A 16,258-nucleotide genomic window follows, 5' to 3' on the forward strand; every position below is an offset into this window, starting at 1 on the left:
GGGGGGGGGGGGGGGGGGGGTGATTTTCCAATTTCCACACCAAGACCACACAACCACCACCACCACTACCACCACTAACACCACCAACACCACACCACAACCACCACCACCACCACCATATCACCGCCACTAACACAACCAACACTACCACTACCACGACAGTTGCAACCACCGCCACCGCCAACCGTTAAACTTCTTGTTTTGCGTTGAACATATCCTTTTGTTTTTCACAAATGTCTAGGCTTTTTGAGAAAATTCTGCCTTGGGATGTGTACCTAAGACTCACTATGCCTTGGTCACATTTTACCATAACGCACTAATTTTTTAAGGTATCAAACTGTTGGTTAAGAGAATGTCTCGAGCATTTCTCTTCAAAAGGTTAACTGACACTATTCGAGTTTACGTTACGAACCTTAACACTTTGCTACTCCTTGGTTACGAATGGCTGTCCCTACCATTCGTTCATTTTCTTCTTACTTCTTAACTTTGCTACTCCTTGGTTACCGGTGGCTGTCCCTACCATTCGTAGACCTTTCCACCATTCGACCTTTGCAACCTTTCAATCTTCTAGTCTTGAAATCTTCAACTCTTTCGATCTTCAATCCTTTGAAATTTCTCCCTGGTTGTCTGAGACGTAACCATTCGGCCGGGGTATCATTCTGATTGACTTGACTATCCGAAATGTAACCTTTAGGATTAACCTTTGGACTTATTCGAAATAGAAAAGAGAGTTCCTAACTCTAAAATATAAAATAAGTTGGAGACTAAAATTCCTTGCTTTTGATATTATCAAACTCTAAAATACAAATGTTCCTAACAACAACAACTACCACTACCACCACCACCGTTTATATTATGATGATGATGATGATGATGATGATGATGATGATGATGATGATGATGATTATTATTATTATTATTATTATTATTATTATTATTATTATTATTATTATAAACGTTGTTATAGTCTAAACAAAACAATTAAAATGTTTAATTATACAATTCTTCTCATTTTCTGGAAAATGAACCAAACTCATCAAGATAGTTTTCTTGAATGCAACCAAACATTAAAAATGAATATATTTTCTGAAAAATGAGTAATTTTTCATAAAAAAGTCCTTTTCCACCGAGGCTTGAACCCACTCCCATCATCTATGTGAAAGTGCAAATCAGGACACCGGGTGCTACTAGACCACAAGGTCTTTGGCACTAATAACTGAACTTAATTAATCGAATTTGTAAAATGTTTTAATTTAATAGTTAACCAAATTTAACATAAATTCTTATTTCAGAACTAATCAAACCAAAACTCTTTTTTGGTTATCGAAAGATTTTAGTCCAATTTTTTAAACCTTAAAATTTATAAATAAAAGTTTTCAATTTATAGTTTTACAATACCAATTAGATAAATTGAAAAACTAATATACTAGTATGATTTATGAATTTATAAAAAAAAAAAAAAACACACACACGCATTCGCGCGCACATGTGCAAACACACACATACACACACAAATACATGCATACATACATACTTACTTACTTACATAATTCAATTAACTAATCAGTTATTTTGGTTAACTAATACTCTCAAATAAACCAAGTTAACTATTAACCAAAATTCTTAACCATTAACGGAGCAAAAATATTTCGGTTAAAAATTATTTACTAAAATTTATTAGTTTGGTTGGTTAACCAAGTTTGTACTGAATTGTTCACATCCCTAGCTACTATTTCATCACCTTATAATCTATTTATATTTACTTGATACACTATTAGATTATTCATTGGGCTACTCATCTTATATTTATAAACAAAAATTGTGTCCCTTATTCGAATAGGATCTTGCTACACTCCCCGAAATTTACCACTCATACAAACCCATTCCCTGATGTGACATTTTGTAATAAGTTGAAATTTAAAATAAAAAATAAAAAAACTAACCACACAAAAATAGTTACACTAGGCACTAGGGAGTGAAAAAAATTGTGTACTTTTTGTAGGGATGGCAATGAAGCATTTCCCAGTTCGATATGTATCATGTTAGTTCCGATTGAATGAGCGAGATTGAATGAGCGAGTGAGTCTAGAGGGAGATAAATAGACTCACTAAATTTTTTAAATTTCTTCTCAAATCGATAAGCTTTACGGAAGGGTAGTCTTAACGAGCCGATCAGAGTTTTACGATGCAAAACGTAAATTAATCTTAATCCCTTTTTAAGTTTTCTTTGCACATTTGGTTATCTTAATAAAATGTTCAGCTTGGTCGTGAGTGATAATGCAAGTAGTAGAGAAATCTATATCTATATATATATTAAAACAGAAGTACTAGCTTTCCCGCTCATTTTAGTCCAAAAAATTTGAAATCGGTCAACATAATAGTATATAATAATTCCTTACCAGAAATTCTAGCCTTCCTTATCATTCCTTATTTATGGCTAAGATTGACAAAATATTCAAAATATGATTCTATTCCTTATTATACACGGAAATTAATGAAATATTTTATTCAATTCCATTCCTGTATGGATTCAAATTACTATACACGGAAATTAATTACGTATTTTTTTATTTTATATTCGTAAACAACCAAATTACTAAATGATATATATTATAGTATTAAAAAAAATTACTATATTATGTTAATGTACGTAATTAAATTCCTCTCATGATAATATTAAAAAAATTCCAACAATCAAATTACTATATGATGTATATTATAGTACTCAAAAAAAAAAATATTACGTTCAACTATATTATGTTAATGTACGTAATTAAATTCCTCTCATGATAATATTCATAAAAAATTCCAACAATCAAATTACTATATGATGTATATTATAGTATTCCAAAAAAATATTACTATATTATGTTAATGTACGTAATTAAATTTCTCTCATGATAATATTCAAAAAAAATTTCCAACAATCAAATTATTATATGATATATATTACAATATTCAAAAAAAAAAATTACTATATTATGTTAATGTACGTAATTAAATTCCTCTCATGATAATATTCAAAAAAAAAAATTCCAACAATCAAATTATATTACTATATGATGTATATTATAGTATTCCAAAAAAATATTACTATATTATGTTAATGTACGTAATTAAATTTCTCTCATGATAATATTCAAAAAAAATTTCCAACAATCAAATTATTATATGATATATATTACAATATTCAAAAAAAAAAATTACTATATTATGTTAATGTACGTAATTAAATTCCTCTCATGATAATATTCAAAAAAAAAAATTCCAACAATCAAATTATATTACTATATGATGTATATTATAGTATTCCAAAAAAATATTACTATATTATGTTAATGTACGTAATTAAATTTCTCTCATGATAATATTCAAAAAAAATTCCAACAATCAAATTACTATATATGATGTACATTATAGTATTCAAAAAAAAATATTACTATATTATGTTAATGTACTATAATATAGATTAGTACCTTCCATATTTTATTTCCATTTAAACAATATAGAATATAGAATATAGAATATTAGTATATAGAATAGTATTTCCATTAATGTACTATAATATAGATTAGTACCTTCCATATTGGTTCATTTTCAAAATGTTGTAGATTGATTTTTTACCATACTTTTGCAATATATAATTGAAATTAACATGAACTTACATAATTAAATTCTATTAGAATTGAAATCTTCTATTTAATTTAATATTTTATATAGAATTGAAATAAACACGTTATTATTTTAAGTCTATTAAATTAATTAAAATTAAATTCTTTTATATAGAATTGAAATCTTTTATTTAATTTAATATTTTAATATTACATATGTTTTTAAAATTTTTATTTGTTTTGAATTTCAATTCAAAAAAATAAAATTAAAATAATTTCATTTGATTCAAGTTTAGTTATATATCTTTTTTATTTCTATAGTTAAATTACATACGACAATTGAAATAATTCTTTTTCAAACTTTTCATGTGCATAAAAGTAACTTTGGTGCAAAATAAAATAAAAATAAATTAAATACAATCTCATTGCTATTTGATTCAAGTTTAGTTATATATCTTTTTTATTTCTATAGTTAAATTACATACGACAGTTGAAATAATTCTTTTTCAAACTTTTCATGTGCATAAAAGTAACTTTGGTGCAAAATAAAATAAAAATAAATTAAATACAATCTCATTGCTATTTGTAATTCTATTTTCCATCGTTATATTGCTATATATATATATATATATATATATATATATATATATATATATATATAGATCCCTATCCTTTTTAAAGTCATTAAATAATAATATGGTAATTTAATGGTAATTGAATTTATAAAAAAATATATATATATTCTATTAAAATAAAAAAATACTAAATCAAAATATATATGTCATATTTAATTTATTCTAATAAGATAAAATTGAAATCTTCTATTCAATTTATTATTTTCTATTATAGATATTTTTAATTTCATTTGTTTTATTTTTAAATTTTAATTAAAAATTGTTTTAAAAAATAATGTTTTGATTCGAATACACACACACACACATTATTTTAACTAAAATATTTTTCAAAAAAAAACTAAAATAATTTTTTAATCTTTCCATGCACATATTGGGAAATTTTATTACAAAGTAAAAAATAAAATATATCAAGTACAATCTCATTGCTATTTGGTATATTTTGTTCTTCATATTATATATATATGAAGGGATTCGGGTGAGATAAAAGCCAAGGTGAAAAGTGAGATAGAATCTAATCCTTTGATCAAAAAAAATAAAATTCGCCACATACGAACTTCAACAATGTGCACTAGAAGAAGGGAAAATGTGAACTAGAGGCAAAAAATGCGCACGGGAGGCACAAATATGTGAAACAATTATTGAAAAAATTAAATTTAATATAGGATCTTCTACACAAATCATAAACGACCATAAATAATAAATAAATAAACAATATTCAACTCAAATTAGTAATTAGTGATCAAGATCAATTGATCTTTAAAAAAAAAAGTTTGTCATCTACAATCTGAAAAAAAAAAGGTTCTGGAAGGCACAACAATGTGCACTGTATGACATAAAAATATGCATTGGAAGAAGGAACAATGTGCATTGTATGGCACAACAATGTGCTCTGGTAGAAGGAACAATTTGCACTGGAAGAAGGAAAAATGTGCACTATATGACATAAGAATGTGCACTGGAATAAGGAACAATGTGCATTGTATGGCATAATAATGTGCACTAGAAGGAAAAATGTGCACTATATGGTATAAAAATGTGCACTGGAAGAAAGAAAAATGTACACTGAAAGGTAAAAAAAATTAACTTACACAAAATTACAACAATACCACTGTGTTTTTATTTTTTTTTAAATCTCCAATTTGGAACCTTGATCTGGACTCAATCTACGAATATAATTTCATCTTATTTCTCACCTAAAGCAATTGTTTCACACATAACTGAAGAAAAACTAAAATAAAAATTAACTAATTGAACAAACTTACATTTGCGGAGTTTGAAAAAAAAATATAATGTGATTGGGTAAATGTCTCACATTTAAATATAATGTTATTAAATTAATTGAAATTCACATATTTAAGAATGATGCATCATCTCGGGATCTATCAATTTAAAATGAAGAATAATAAGATGTAATAGAACTAAAAGAAATAAACTTTCAATAAATTAGTTTAAAACATATCATAGATCTACAAATATTGAACCACAAAGTCTATTATGGACCGATTATTTAAATGATGATCTAGAGAGGTTTTGATTGTGCTACATTTATGGGTTGGAAAATATTTAGAAACAAAACTAAATGGTTCCATGCATCTATTTACTATTTCTTATAATAACAAACAAAAGTTTAAGGCAAAAACTTGTGTGAGTCTATCTCATGGGTCTCAATCCGTGAGATGGGTCGTATCTCTAATTAATGAGGTCAAAGATCTGACCCATTAATCAATTATTTGATCAATTAATCAAGATCCAACCCATGAGACGGTCACACACAAGTGTTACTCAAAGTTTAAAATATCACCAAAGTGGATTCTGAAACAAAACTCAAATATCAATGTAAAATTTTAAAATAAGAATGTTTTTTCATGCAAGAAAAAAATTACGTAATATTTATTAATATCTATATAATAAAAAAATTATCAATTTCTCTTTTTATCCATTGATATATGTAGACATATATTATATTAATAGTATTTTGTACAATATGAAATATATACACTTGTTTTTTATAGAATTGTGAATGCTGGCATAATTATAGACGTTAATTACTACAATGGTTACTTATTAAAAAAATATTTTAAAATATTTCTAAACTCATACTCTTAATTAAAAAAATTAAAAATATTTAAAAATTTGTCTAAATATGTAATATAGTTAGGGACTACATTAATCCTTATAAATTTAGAAATTACACTCTTTTAATTTGTAAATGTAATTTTCTTAATTATAATTAACAAAATATAAAATATAATTACAAATAAAATTATAAAATTAACAAAATATGTGTTCATATATGTTTATATTTTTAAAATACATACATACATATACTTATGCACTATATTAATCATACAAAATTAAAACGCTATTTTTTCAATTTCTAAATTTAATTATTTTAATTATAATATATCGATATAAATTATAATTACAGAAATTATATTATAGAATCTGCATACATATATATTAATAAATATTATTTGTATATACATTGTATTACACAATTATATAAGAAAATGCGTTTGATCATAGGTTAAAATCACATATACAATATTTAAAATTTACTTTTTTTTTTAATTTCTAAGTATAGTTTTCTTAGTTATTATTCATATTGTTAGAATTATAATATGTATAAAATACGATTAGGAATAATTCAATTGAATTATGTAAATTTTTCTCTATAAATTTATCTAAATATGTACATGATTAGAGATTATATTAATCATACAAAATTTTAATTTTAATTTTGTATGCTATGATAATAGATACCTAAACAAATATATGAAAATTCAACTATATTATTATATTTTATATTTTAATATATTTTCATTTTTTGAAATTTTTATTTAAATTTATAATAACAAAAAAATCCGTGCATCGCACGGGTAAAACACTAGTATCAAAGTAAAGAGAGAGAGGGGGAAAGAGTGTGTGTGTGAGAGTTTTTATAGTAGTTCGTCTATTAATGAAGTCTAATCCACTCTTCTTCACAACTCGTAAAGGTTTGTAGTAAACACTACTTAATACAAAAACACAACCAAATTAAATTTGCTTCCTTGATCACCAAGTTGGACAACAAACTTGAGTCACAAGGTTTTTCAACTCCTTCGAGTTTACTTCGTCTCTTTCGACTAAATCAAGTAGAGATTTGAAGGTTGAAGAATTGATTTCTTCTTTTCTCCAACTGAAATATTGGCTTCTTAAGTCTTGATGTTGTGGCGCGGGTAGATTAACTCTCTTTTCTCAATCACTGGTCGTAGATGCTTGATGTTTTAAAGCTTAATTTTCTCACACTTAGAAATTCTTAAAAATGACTAGCACCACCTTCTGTAAATGAAGGGGGTAATTATAGGCATGAAAAATTGTTCAGTTGGAGGTAAAACAAAATTTCAAGAGTAGAGACCGTTGGGTAATTCGAGTGTACGTGAGTTACTGACTTTCCAGTCGTTAGGTCTATAAATGGCGCTGAACGTTTTGTCTTTTTGTTCTGCACAAAGGACATGACATTTAATGAAAGTTGACTTGAGATATGTACCTAAGACTTGAGATATGTACCTAAGACTCGTTTTGTTCGGAGCACATTCTCTCACAATCAACGTTTCAGACTTTATACGCTCAGAGAATGTCTTTGGCTTGTCCTATCGAGTTGTTAGTTGTGCTAACGATTCGATCCTTTCACTTGAATACGGTTGGTTGACTTTACCAATTATCCCTTAACTCCTCGAATGATCTTTCTTTATCATTCGGCCTTGATAACACAAGAGGTAGACCCTTCCATAATTCAGTCAATTGCAACCTCTCAGCATTTGTCTTGAATCTTCAGGTCTTCGAGTTTTCAGTTCTTCTATTCTTCGTTCCATGTTATGAATCACTGAGAAATAACAACTCGAGTTGAATGATGTTGTCTCAAAATGACATCCACGAGTGCTTGCTATGTAGTTTAAGACAGAAAAGAATTGGGGGGGGGGGGGGGAGTTGGGGATCTAAACTCCTAAGCTTGGTATCATTAAAATGTAATTACAAAGTGTTCCCAACATATAATCATGCCAAAAATAAAAAATAATAATAATAAAATAAAGTGTTAATTTCAGCGAAGGTCCCTTGTCTTTGGTGGAAATTTTAAATTTAATTTAGTCCACACTAACATTTTTTCTATTTAACACCACATATCAAAAGTGTCCAATATATAATAGTACGTCTGAGTGTTAAATGACAAAAATAATAGTTTAATTTGAGATTAAATTTGAAATTGTACTAGAGGCATGTGACCTCCGCTAGAACTAACTCTAAAATAAAATAGGATGATCAGTAATTTCATAAGAAAAGTCCATTCTTCCTTTTTAAGAAAGTGACATCAAATTAAAGTAGGAGGCACTGCAAAATTTTTATGTTTATACATGCATCTATTATGATAAATGAGTTTAGACTTTACTACTACTTCAGGTAACATCTCGAAAAAGAAAATATTTTATTGCATCTCAAAAAGAAAATATTTTGTTAAGGGAAAATGGTGGTTTTAATCATTTAATTATACATATATTCTTAATTCACTCATTAAAGTATTACTTTATCTAGTTTTTCAACTTTAATTCAGTTTTAACCCAACCACTAACAAACTATATTGTATTTGCCAAATATATATATATATATATATATATATATTGTAAAGAGCAACCAAGTGATTACACAGAAAAATTAAATAAATAGAGGAATTACACTTTTCACTTCTTTCCGCGACGTTCTTCCTCGGTGACGATCCAGTCAACTCTAAAGACAAAATCAGTGATCGGCGACGACGGAACCGTCGCCAATCACCTTCTACCAGAGAAGGCGACCAGTTGGTCGCCTTTTCCGGTGGAAGGCAACCAACTGGTCACCTATCATCGGAGAAGGCAACCAGTGGTTACCATGGAAAGGCGACCAACCAGTCGCGCTCCATTTTTCGTAGAAGGCAACCGACGACGTTTCAGCCGTCGCACTGGTTTTATCTTTGGAGTTGATCGGATAAAGTTTTGAATATAATATTTGATCCTTTCCTTTTCTGCTCATTTTTTAAAAAATGAACCAAATACACTAAGACAATTTTTTGAAATGCAACCAAACACTAGAAATGAAAATGTTTTATGAAAATAATTAATTTCTCAGAAAATATTTTTCAAATGTTATTGTTTCTAATTTTCAAACACGTAAATTTCAATGGGTTTTATTAGCTAGCAATCGTGATGAGGAAAACGCTAATTGCATATATCCTATTAAAGCAGAAGCAGGTGAAATCCAAAAGAAGAAAATACAACCATAACTGTCGACATCATATCAGGCTTGAGTCTAAACCTAAAATTCTACAAAAGCTGCAACAACGTTTTGAAGATAAAATTAAAGATGATATATACCAATGCCAGATGATTAAAAAAAAAAAAAAGAAAAAAAAAAGAAGAGAAAGTACAGCAGTAGTGACAAGGATGATAATTAATACCACTGGTTTTAAGTGATAGACCGTCAAAGCGCCATCAACGGCGGCTTTCATGACTTGGACAACTAGTACAAGGAACTATATATATATATATTACAAAACACACAATTCTACGTATTAAAATGCACCAGAGGACCGATAAAATATACAATTTCACACTATAACCAAATGCACATATTCACTTAAAATTCAACAGTATACGTGATAAAACGCATCATTCTACGTATTAAAATGTATCACAACGTGCCTCATGTGAAATTATAAGCATACACTATTTACACATATTAGAAAATATGTGCTAAAATATGCACCATTCTACGTATTAAAATGCACCACTCTACGTATTAAAATGCACCACAACGTGTGTTAAATGCACAATTTCACTTATTGAAAATCTCATCACAGATTATAAACATGCACTATTACATTTATTAAAAATATGTGCTAAAATACACATCATTCAACGTATTAAAATGCATCAGAAGACGGATTAAAAAACACCATTTCACAACACACTTATTAGAAGCACGTGTTCAAATACACACTATTCTACGTATGAAAATGCACCAACGGATAGATTAAAACACACCATTCCACAACACAGTTAATGCACCAAAATACGTAATAAATCCCACCATAGCATGTATTCAAACGCACCACACTATCTACTAAAATCCACCATTTCAATTCACGTAATATAGATACTAAAATTATCATAATAACCCACTTAAACATACACGAGAGAGAGAGAGAGAGAGAGAGAGAGAGAGAGAGAGAGAGAGAGAGAGAGAGAGAGAGAGAGNAATCCACCATTTCAATTCACGTAATATAGATACTAAAATTATCATAATAACCCACTTAAACATACACGAGAGAGAGAGAGAGAGAGAGAGAGAGAGAGAGAGAGAGAGAGAGAGAGAGAGAGAGAGAGAGGTTGAATCCAGTGAAATCATCTTTTTTTTTTCTCAAAAAAAAAATGAGATCAAGAGATCATATTTCAATCATCCAATTCAATTTAATTAATGGTAATGATTGAATTTAAAAATCCATTTATATTAGGGTATATTTAATACACATAGGGGTGATAATTTTAGTTACTTGTTTGAATTGGAATATAATTGAAAATACAATATTATCCTTATTTATAGGGATTCTATCAATTGTAGTAATCAAAACTTTAAAAAAAATTAAAAAATTAAACGCATGAATCATGTTGTACATCTTTTAGTATGCATACGACCTGCCTATATGTGTGCAAACATGCAATCTGGTGTGTGCATTTTACTGAGCGTCCCTAATGAAGTAAAATAATATTTAGCACTGTGCATATCCATCCATGAGTGTGTGCAATAGAAACCATAGTACCCTAAATGTGTGCAAACACACAAACTACCTGGTGTGTGCATTTTACTAAGCGTCCCAATTTTGTGAAATAATATTGAGCACTGTGCATATCCGTCCAAGAGCGTGTGCAATAGAAACCATAGTAGTGTGTAATAATGCGGCTAAAGGTTGTGAAGCCATACGACCATATCTACACTGTGTGCATACTATCATGCATTTTGGTATAATCAACGTTGAAAAAGATGCTAGGCGCTTGATTTGTTTTTTGTTGTTTGTTTTTTTTGTTTTTTTTTTTAAATTTTCCTGCGCTTGGACTACCCATGAGGCATTGAGGCCAAACTATTCTCCATTTGTCTACAGTCTACAGATTTCTCACCACTAGTCCACTCTTATCCAGATGTCATCGTACTCTTATCCACATATGTCATCGTACTCTTTTCCACAGATGTCATCACTTTTTACATATGTTATTCTTCACCATACTCTGGTCTCTAGCCATGATTATATTCTAGTTTCCCACCATACTCTTCTCCACATATGTCATCATCTTCAATCTGTTCTTCCAATCTGCTCATCCGTAGGGTGATGAAGAATGGAAATTGGAATGAAGAATGATGGAATCCTAACAATTGGAGTGGTGAACTTGATCTTAAAGGAACTTATTGATGACCACCACTTGAAGTGTTATTTGGAAGAAAAGGTTGAAGAAAAAGAAAAAGAGATGAAGATTGAAGAAGATAGCATATTCTTGGAAGTGGATCATTGCAATTTCTTTGAGGAGAATATGTTACTTTTGAGCTTAAAGGAGTTCCTTAATGCCCGGCATTTAAGGATATTTATTGAAGAGAAAGTGGATGGAGAAAAAGAACTCATCTTCATCTAATCATGCATGGATAGTTCTTTGAGAAGGTTGAGACGAGCTAGCGACATTAAACTTAGCGCTTCATGGGATGCACCCCATGTTATCCTTCATTTTATTTTTGATATATCATACTTTCACTTGTGCTTTCATGTATATATTCTCTTGACTCTAGGAATAACACTAAGGAGTATGCTCAATTCCAAGAAGGCTTCATGATGATGTTTATTCATAAGGGATTCATTAGGGGAGCCTCATCTACCTTCTCTACTCTCTTTAATTGTGAATAGTGCTTTACTTAGTGTAGATAGTAAAGATTGTGCTCCTTGTGCTTATTGTGCTACCCTTCCCCCTTTTGCTTTATTTTCTTTCACATCAAGGACGATGTAATTTCTATGTGTGGGGGGAAGACAAAAATTGGGTAATTTTTGAATATTTTTGAAATTTGCTTGGATGACTCATTGTGCATAATGTTGGGTAAATTACCTTTCCTTGCTTGAAATTGTGATCGCTCCCTCTTTGTTGGTTTGTGGTTTGTTTTGGTGGAACTTATTGCAACTCAACTTGTGATTGATGAGGCAAGGGGTTACATGATTGATCTATTCTCTTGCCAATAATCTTGTTAATTAATAATTGAATCAATTCATGATCTAGTGTGTTATGCATTGCTAGTGAAGGCTTATGTGAGATTCCGGTAAAGGTTGTTTTGCTACAACTTGCATCATTACTCTCCAAGTGAAATCTAAGATTTGCATGTTTTGAAATGATATAGGCCTTTTTTGTTTAACCCTTAGACTTAAAGCCTACGCTGTTACTATGTTTTTATCCCTAGTTGTCCCCTTTTGAGCCTTTAGTTCATTAAATAAAGTGCTTAGTACTTATTCATACTTGTGTTAGTTTTTCTTTATTTTACCCTTGTTAATTTTCCCTTTAGCCCTTAGCCAAAAAGAAAAGAAAAATATTTCCCTTCCACCCTTGAGAGAATGTAGCATTTGCTCAATAGTTAGAAGAGATTCATGTTGGAGCTTATCTTTGTTTACATCACTCTTGTTAGTCTTGTCTTAGTGTGGGGTTTTGCTAAATAAATGGAGTTTGTTTGTTATTTTGAAAAAAGTGAAAGTCTTTGAAAAGTAGAAAAAGAAAAAAAATGAAGAAAAAATGTTTGAAAAAGTTTGAAAATGATGAAAAGTGAATGAAAAAAGAAAAAGTGAATAAAAGCAAATTAAAGTGTATATTCCTTTTTGTGTGTGTGTGTGTGTGTGTCAAACCCCCACCTTTTGAGAGTGTTGTCTAATCTTCTTTGTAGAGTGCTCCTTTGCTCTTTATTGTCAAGATCTCTTCGAGCTTAGTTTGTGAATATGTGTGAAATTCTCTCATTTTGTTTACTTTCCTTACCCCTTCTTTGTTAAAACCTTTACCCTTAGTCCCGTTATAAGTTGAATAAAGACCTATTTGATCATTTCATGCATTCCAATCCTCGATCTAGTGGGAGTAAGAAGGGCAAGCCTATGGGATCTCATTAAAAGCCAAGTTTTGCATAATCTCAACTTAGCATTTGTGCACACTAGATTCTCACACACTTTAATGGTTTTGGTGCTTGGTTATTGGCTTGAGAATGGAACTTGTGTGTCAAGCTAAGGTGATTCTTGAAACAAGTTGTGTTGTAGCAAGTTGGATTGTGGTTTGATAGGTTGTGCAAAGTGGGAGTATGATCAATTTCATTGCCTGACTAGTGATTTATTTGTTGTCTTTACTTGAGGACAAGCAAAGGTTTAAGTGTGGGGGAGTTGATAAGTGCTTATTTGTATATATTTTCCCCTCTTCACTAAGTCATTATGTTTATAGATCATTCCAAAATTCATGAGAATTAGTGCTTATTTGTGTTATTTTGCAAGTAGTAGACGTGGAAAGCATTGAAGCTAAGATGATCATTTTCATGCATTTTGGTTGGCATTGGAGTCAAATGGAGACCAAATATGAAGCTATGGAGATGGATGCAACACTCCAAAAGAAGTCTTAAAGTGATATTTTTAATGGTGTTGGTCATTATCGAGCTTCTTGCGGGGTACCTTATTTAAAAGGTAATTACTTGTCAAAACCGCCTCACCCCACATATTTTGAGGTAAGCCTGAACTGATAAGCATCGCACTCATCATTTCTATCAATGTACGATTCTTTCGTTCGGCAACACCGTTCGATTGAGGTACGTAAGGTGCGGTATGCTTGTGTATAGTACCTACACTTACACTGAAGTCACCGATTGGTGCTTCGTACTCACTACCTCTATCGCTTCTAACATTTTTAATCTTTCGATTAAGTTGATTTTCAGCTTCATTCTTATAAAGAACGAATTTATCGATGGCTTCATCTTTGCTTTTCAGTAAATACACATAACAATATCGTGTGCAATCATCGATAAATGTAATAAAATATTTATTACCACCTCTCGTTTGTATCGATCTAAAATCGCACAAATCACTATGGATTAATTCCAGTGGTTCAGTTTGCCTTTCAACCGATTTGAAAGGTGCTTTAGTTAGTTTTGCCTCAGCACAAATTTCACATTTGTTATTTGTGTTAATTTGAAAAGTAGGAATATGGTTCATGGTAATTAATCTATGCATAGAACTAAAATTAACATGACCTAGTTTACCATGCCACAAATTGGAAGACTCAAACAAGTAAATAGAAGTAATGTTACCTTTATTCATAATAGGCATTACACTGAGCTTAAAAAGCTCATCAGTTACATACCTTTGCCTACAAACATTCCTAACTTAGACAAAACAACTTTGTTTGACTCGAAGACCATCTTGAAGCCATGCTTATTCAACAACGAGCCAGAGACCAGATTCTTCCTCAGCTCCGGAACATATAGCACGTTCTTCAACGTCAGTTCCTTCCCGAAAGTCATCTTCAGAACCACCTTGCCTAAGCCCTCCACATCGGACTGAGCAAAGTTTCCTATCCACACCTTCTCGCCCTCAACGGTCTCAAAAGTGCTGAACATCTCCCGGTTGCAACACAAATGCCTTGTTGCACAGGTGTCGGTGAACCACTCAGGTGAGTTAGAGCCCACGAAGTTCACCTCCGTGACTATAGCTGATAGGCTAACTCGGCCACTTTTTGGCTCACATCTCCAAATATATTGGCTTCAGAACTCTTGCTCTTCTTTCATGGAGCCTTGCATTCAGCCGACTTGTGGCCAGTCTTGCTACAATTGTAGCATTTACCATGGAACTTACCCTTGGTAATACCACCTTTTGGACCTAGCTTCTGCTTATGCTTCTTAGCCGTCTTGGAGTTTTGACCGTGCTCCAGCACGTTGGCCTTAGCGCCACCAAAGACAGGACCCTTCTCGTCAGTTTTCATGTTCCTCTCCTCAATTCTGAGTCGTTGGATCAGGTCTTCCAGGTTCATCTCCTTTCGCTTGTGCTTAAGGTAGTTTTTGAAGTCATTCCACCCTGGAGGCAACAAGTGGATCATAGATGCCACTAGAAAGGACTCACTAATTTGCATGCCCTCGTCACGGATTTAGTCAAAGATTAACTGTAAATCTTCAATCTGACTTAGCATGGTATTGGAATCAACCATTTTAATGTCGAGGAATCGACTAACAACAAATTTCTTTGCGCCGGCATCCTCACTTTTATACTTATGATCCAAGGCTTCCCACAACGATCTCGTTGCGCCAATCTTACGATATACATCGTAAAGAGCATCACACAATCCGTTCAGGATATAGTTGTGGCAAATGAAGTCTGAATCCTTCCAAAACCCAACTGCCATCACAAACTCTGGATCTTGTTCCTTCAACTCAGGAACCCTCTCTGTCAAGAACCTTGCAAAGGGGGGAGTAGCCAAGTAGAACATCTTTTGTTGCCACCTCTTGAAGTTCAAACCAGTGAACTTCTATTGCCTTTCGGCCGAACCACTTGGTACTGTAGGTACTCACATCGTAGAGATATACCACTCAATGGCCACACCATCTTGTGAACCAACGTTCACTGGTGCCTGAGAATGTGCAACGTTGTTGCCGTTCCCACCACTGTTGTTCTCAATAACATTCTCGTCACCATAAACTGGAAGTGTAGAGTTCTCCATTTGTTCAAGGAAACTAGAGACAAAACAAAAAGGAACTAAGGTTTTAAGCTTGTTTGGAAATAATATTACGAAAATAATATTTCCAGAAAATAACAAGCACAAAATTTGAAAGGATATTTCTGGAGGGTAGTTAGCTTGAGTCATGTACTCACTACCATTGTTGCAAAAATCCCCGCCTAGGCGCTAGGCGTTCCTAGACCGAGGCGAATTGCTCCCTAGGCGTTCGCCTAGGTGACCGACTG

At 31.2% G+C, this 16,258-nt stretch overlaps 1 protein-coding gene across 1 annotated transcript; it reads right to left on the reverse strand.

The window, feature by feature from the left end:
- Positions 1-14,658: 14,658 nt before the first annotated feature.
- LOC116010816 lies at positions 14,659-16,016 on the reverse strand. The gene is made up of 4 exons (XM_031250321.1): positions 15,868-16,016; positions 15,482-15,753; positions 15,158-15,376; positions 14,659-15,014 (listed from the first exon to the last, which is right to left on the reverse strand). The coding sequence occupies exons 1-4, from the start codon at positions 16,014-16,016 to the stop codon at positions 14,659-14,661; spliced, it is 996 nt and encodes a 331-aa protein (XP_031106181.1).
- Between the last annotated feature and the right edge of the window lie 242 nt (positions 16,017-16,258).

The sequence above is a fragment of the Ipomoea triloba genome, chromosome 2 (assembly GCF_003576645.1).
Source record: "Ipomoea triloba cultivar NCNSP0323 chromosome 2, ASM357664v1".
Lineage (NCBI taxonomy): Eukaryota > Viridiplantae > Streptophyta > Magnoliopsida > Solanales > Convolvulaceae > Ipomoea > Ipomoea triloba.

Bases quoted from the DNA above. Each gene is read 5' to 3' on its own strand.
- LOC116010816 (XM_031250321.1), bottom strand. From the start codon at position 16,016: ATGGAGAACTCTACACTTCCAGTTTATGGTGACGAGAATGTTATTGAG. The intron at 15,377-15,481 runs GTCAGATTGAAG...TGTTGCCTCCAG, and splicing joins TGATTCCAATACCATGCTAA to GGTGGAATGACTTCAAAAAC. The intron at 15,015-15,157 runs GTAAGTTCCATG...TTAGCCTATCAG, and splicing joins AAAAGGTGGTATTACCAAGG to CTATAGTCACGGAGGTGAAC.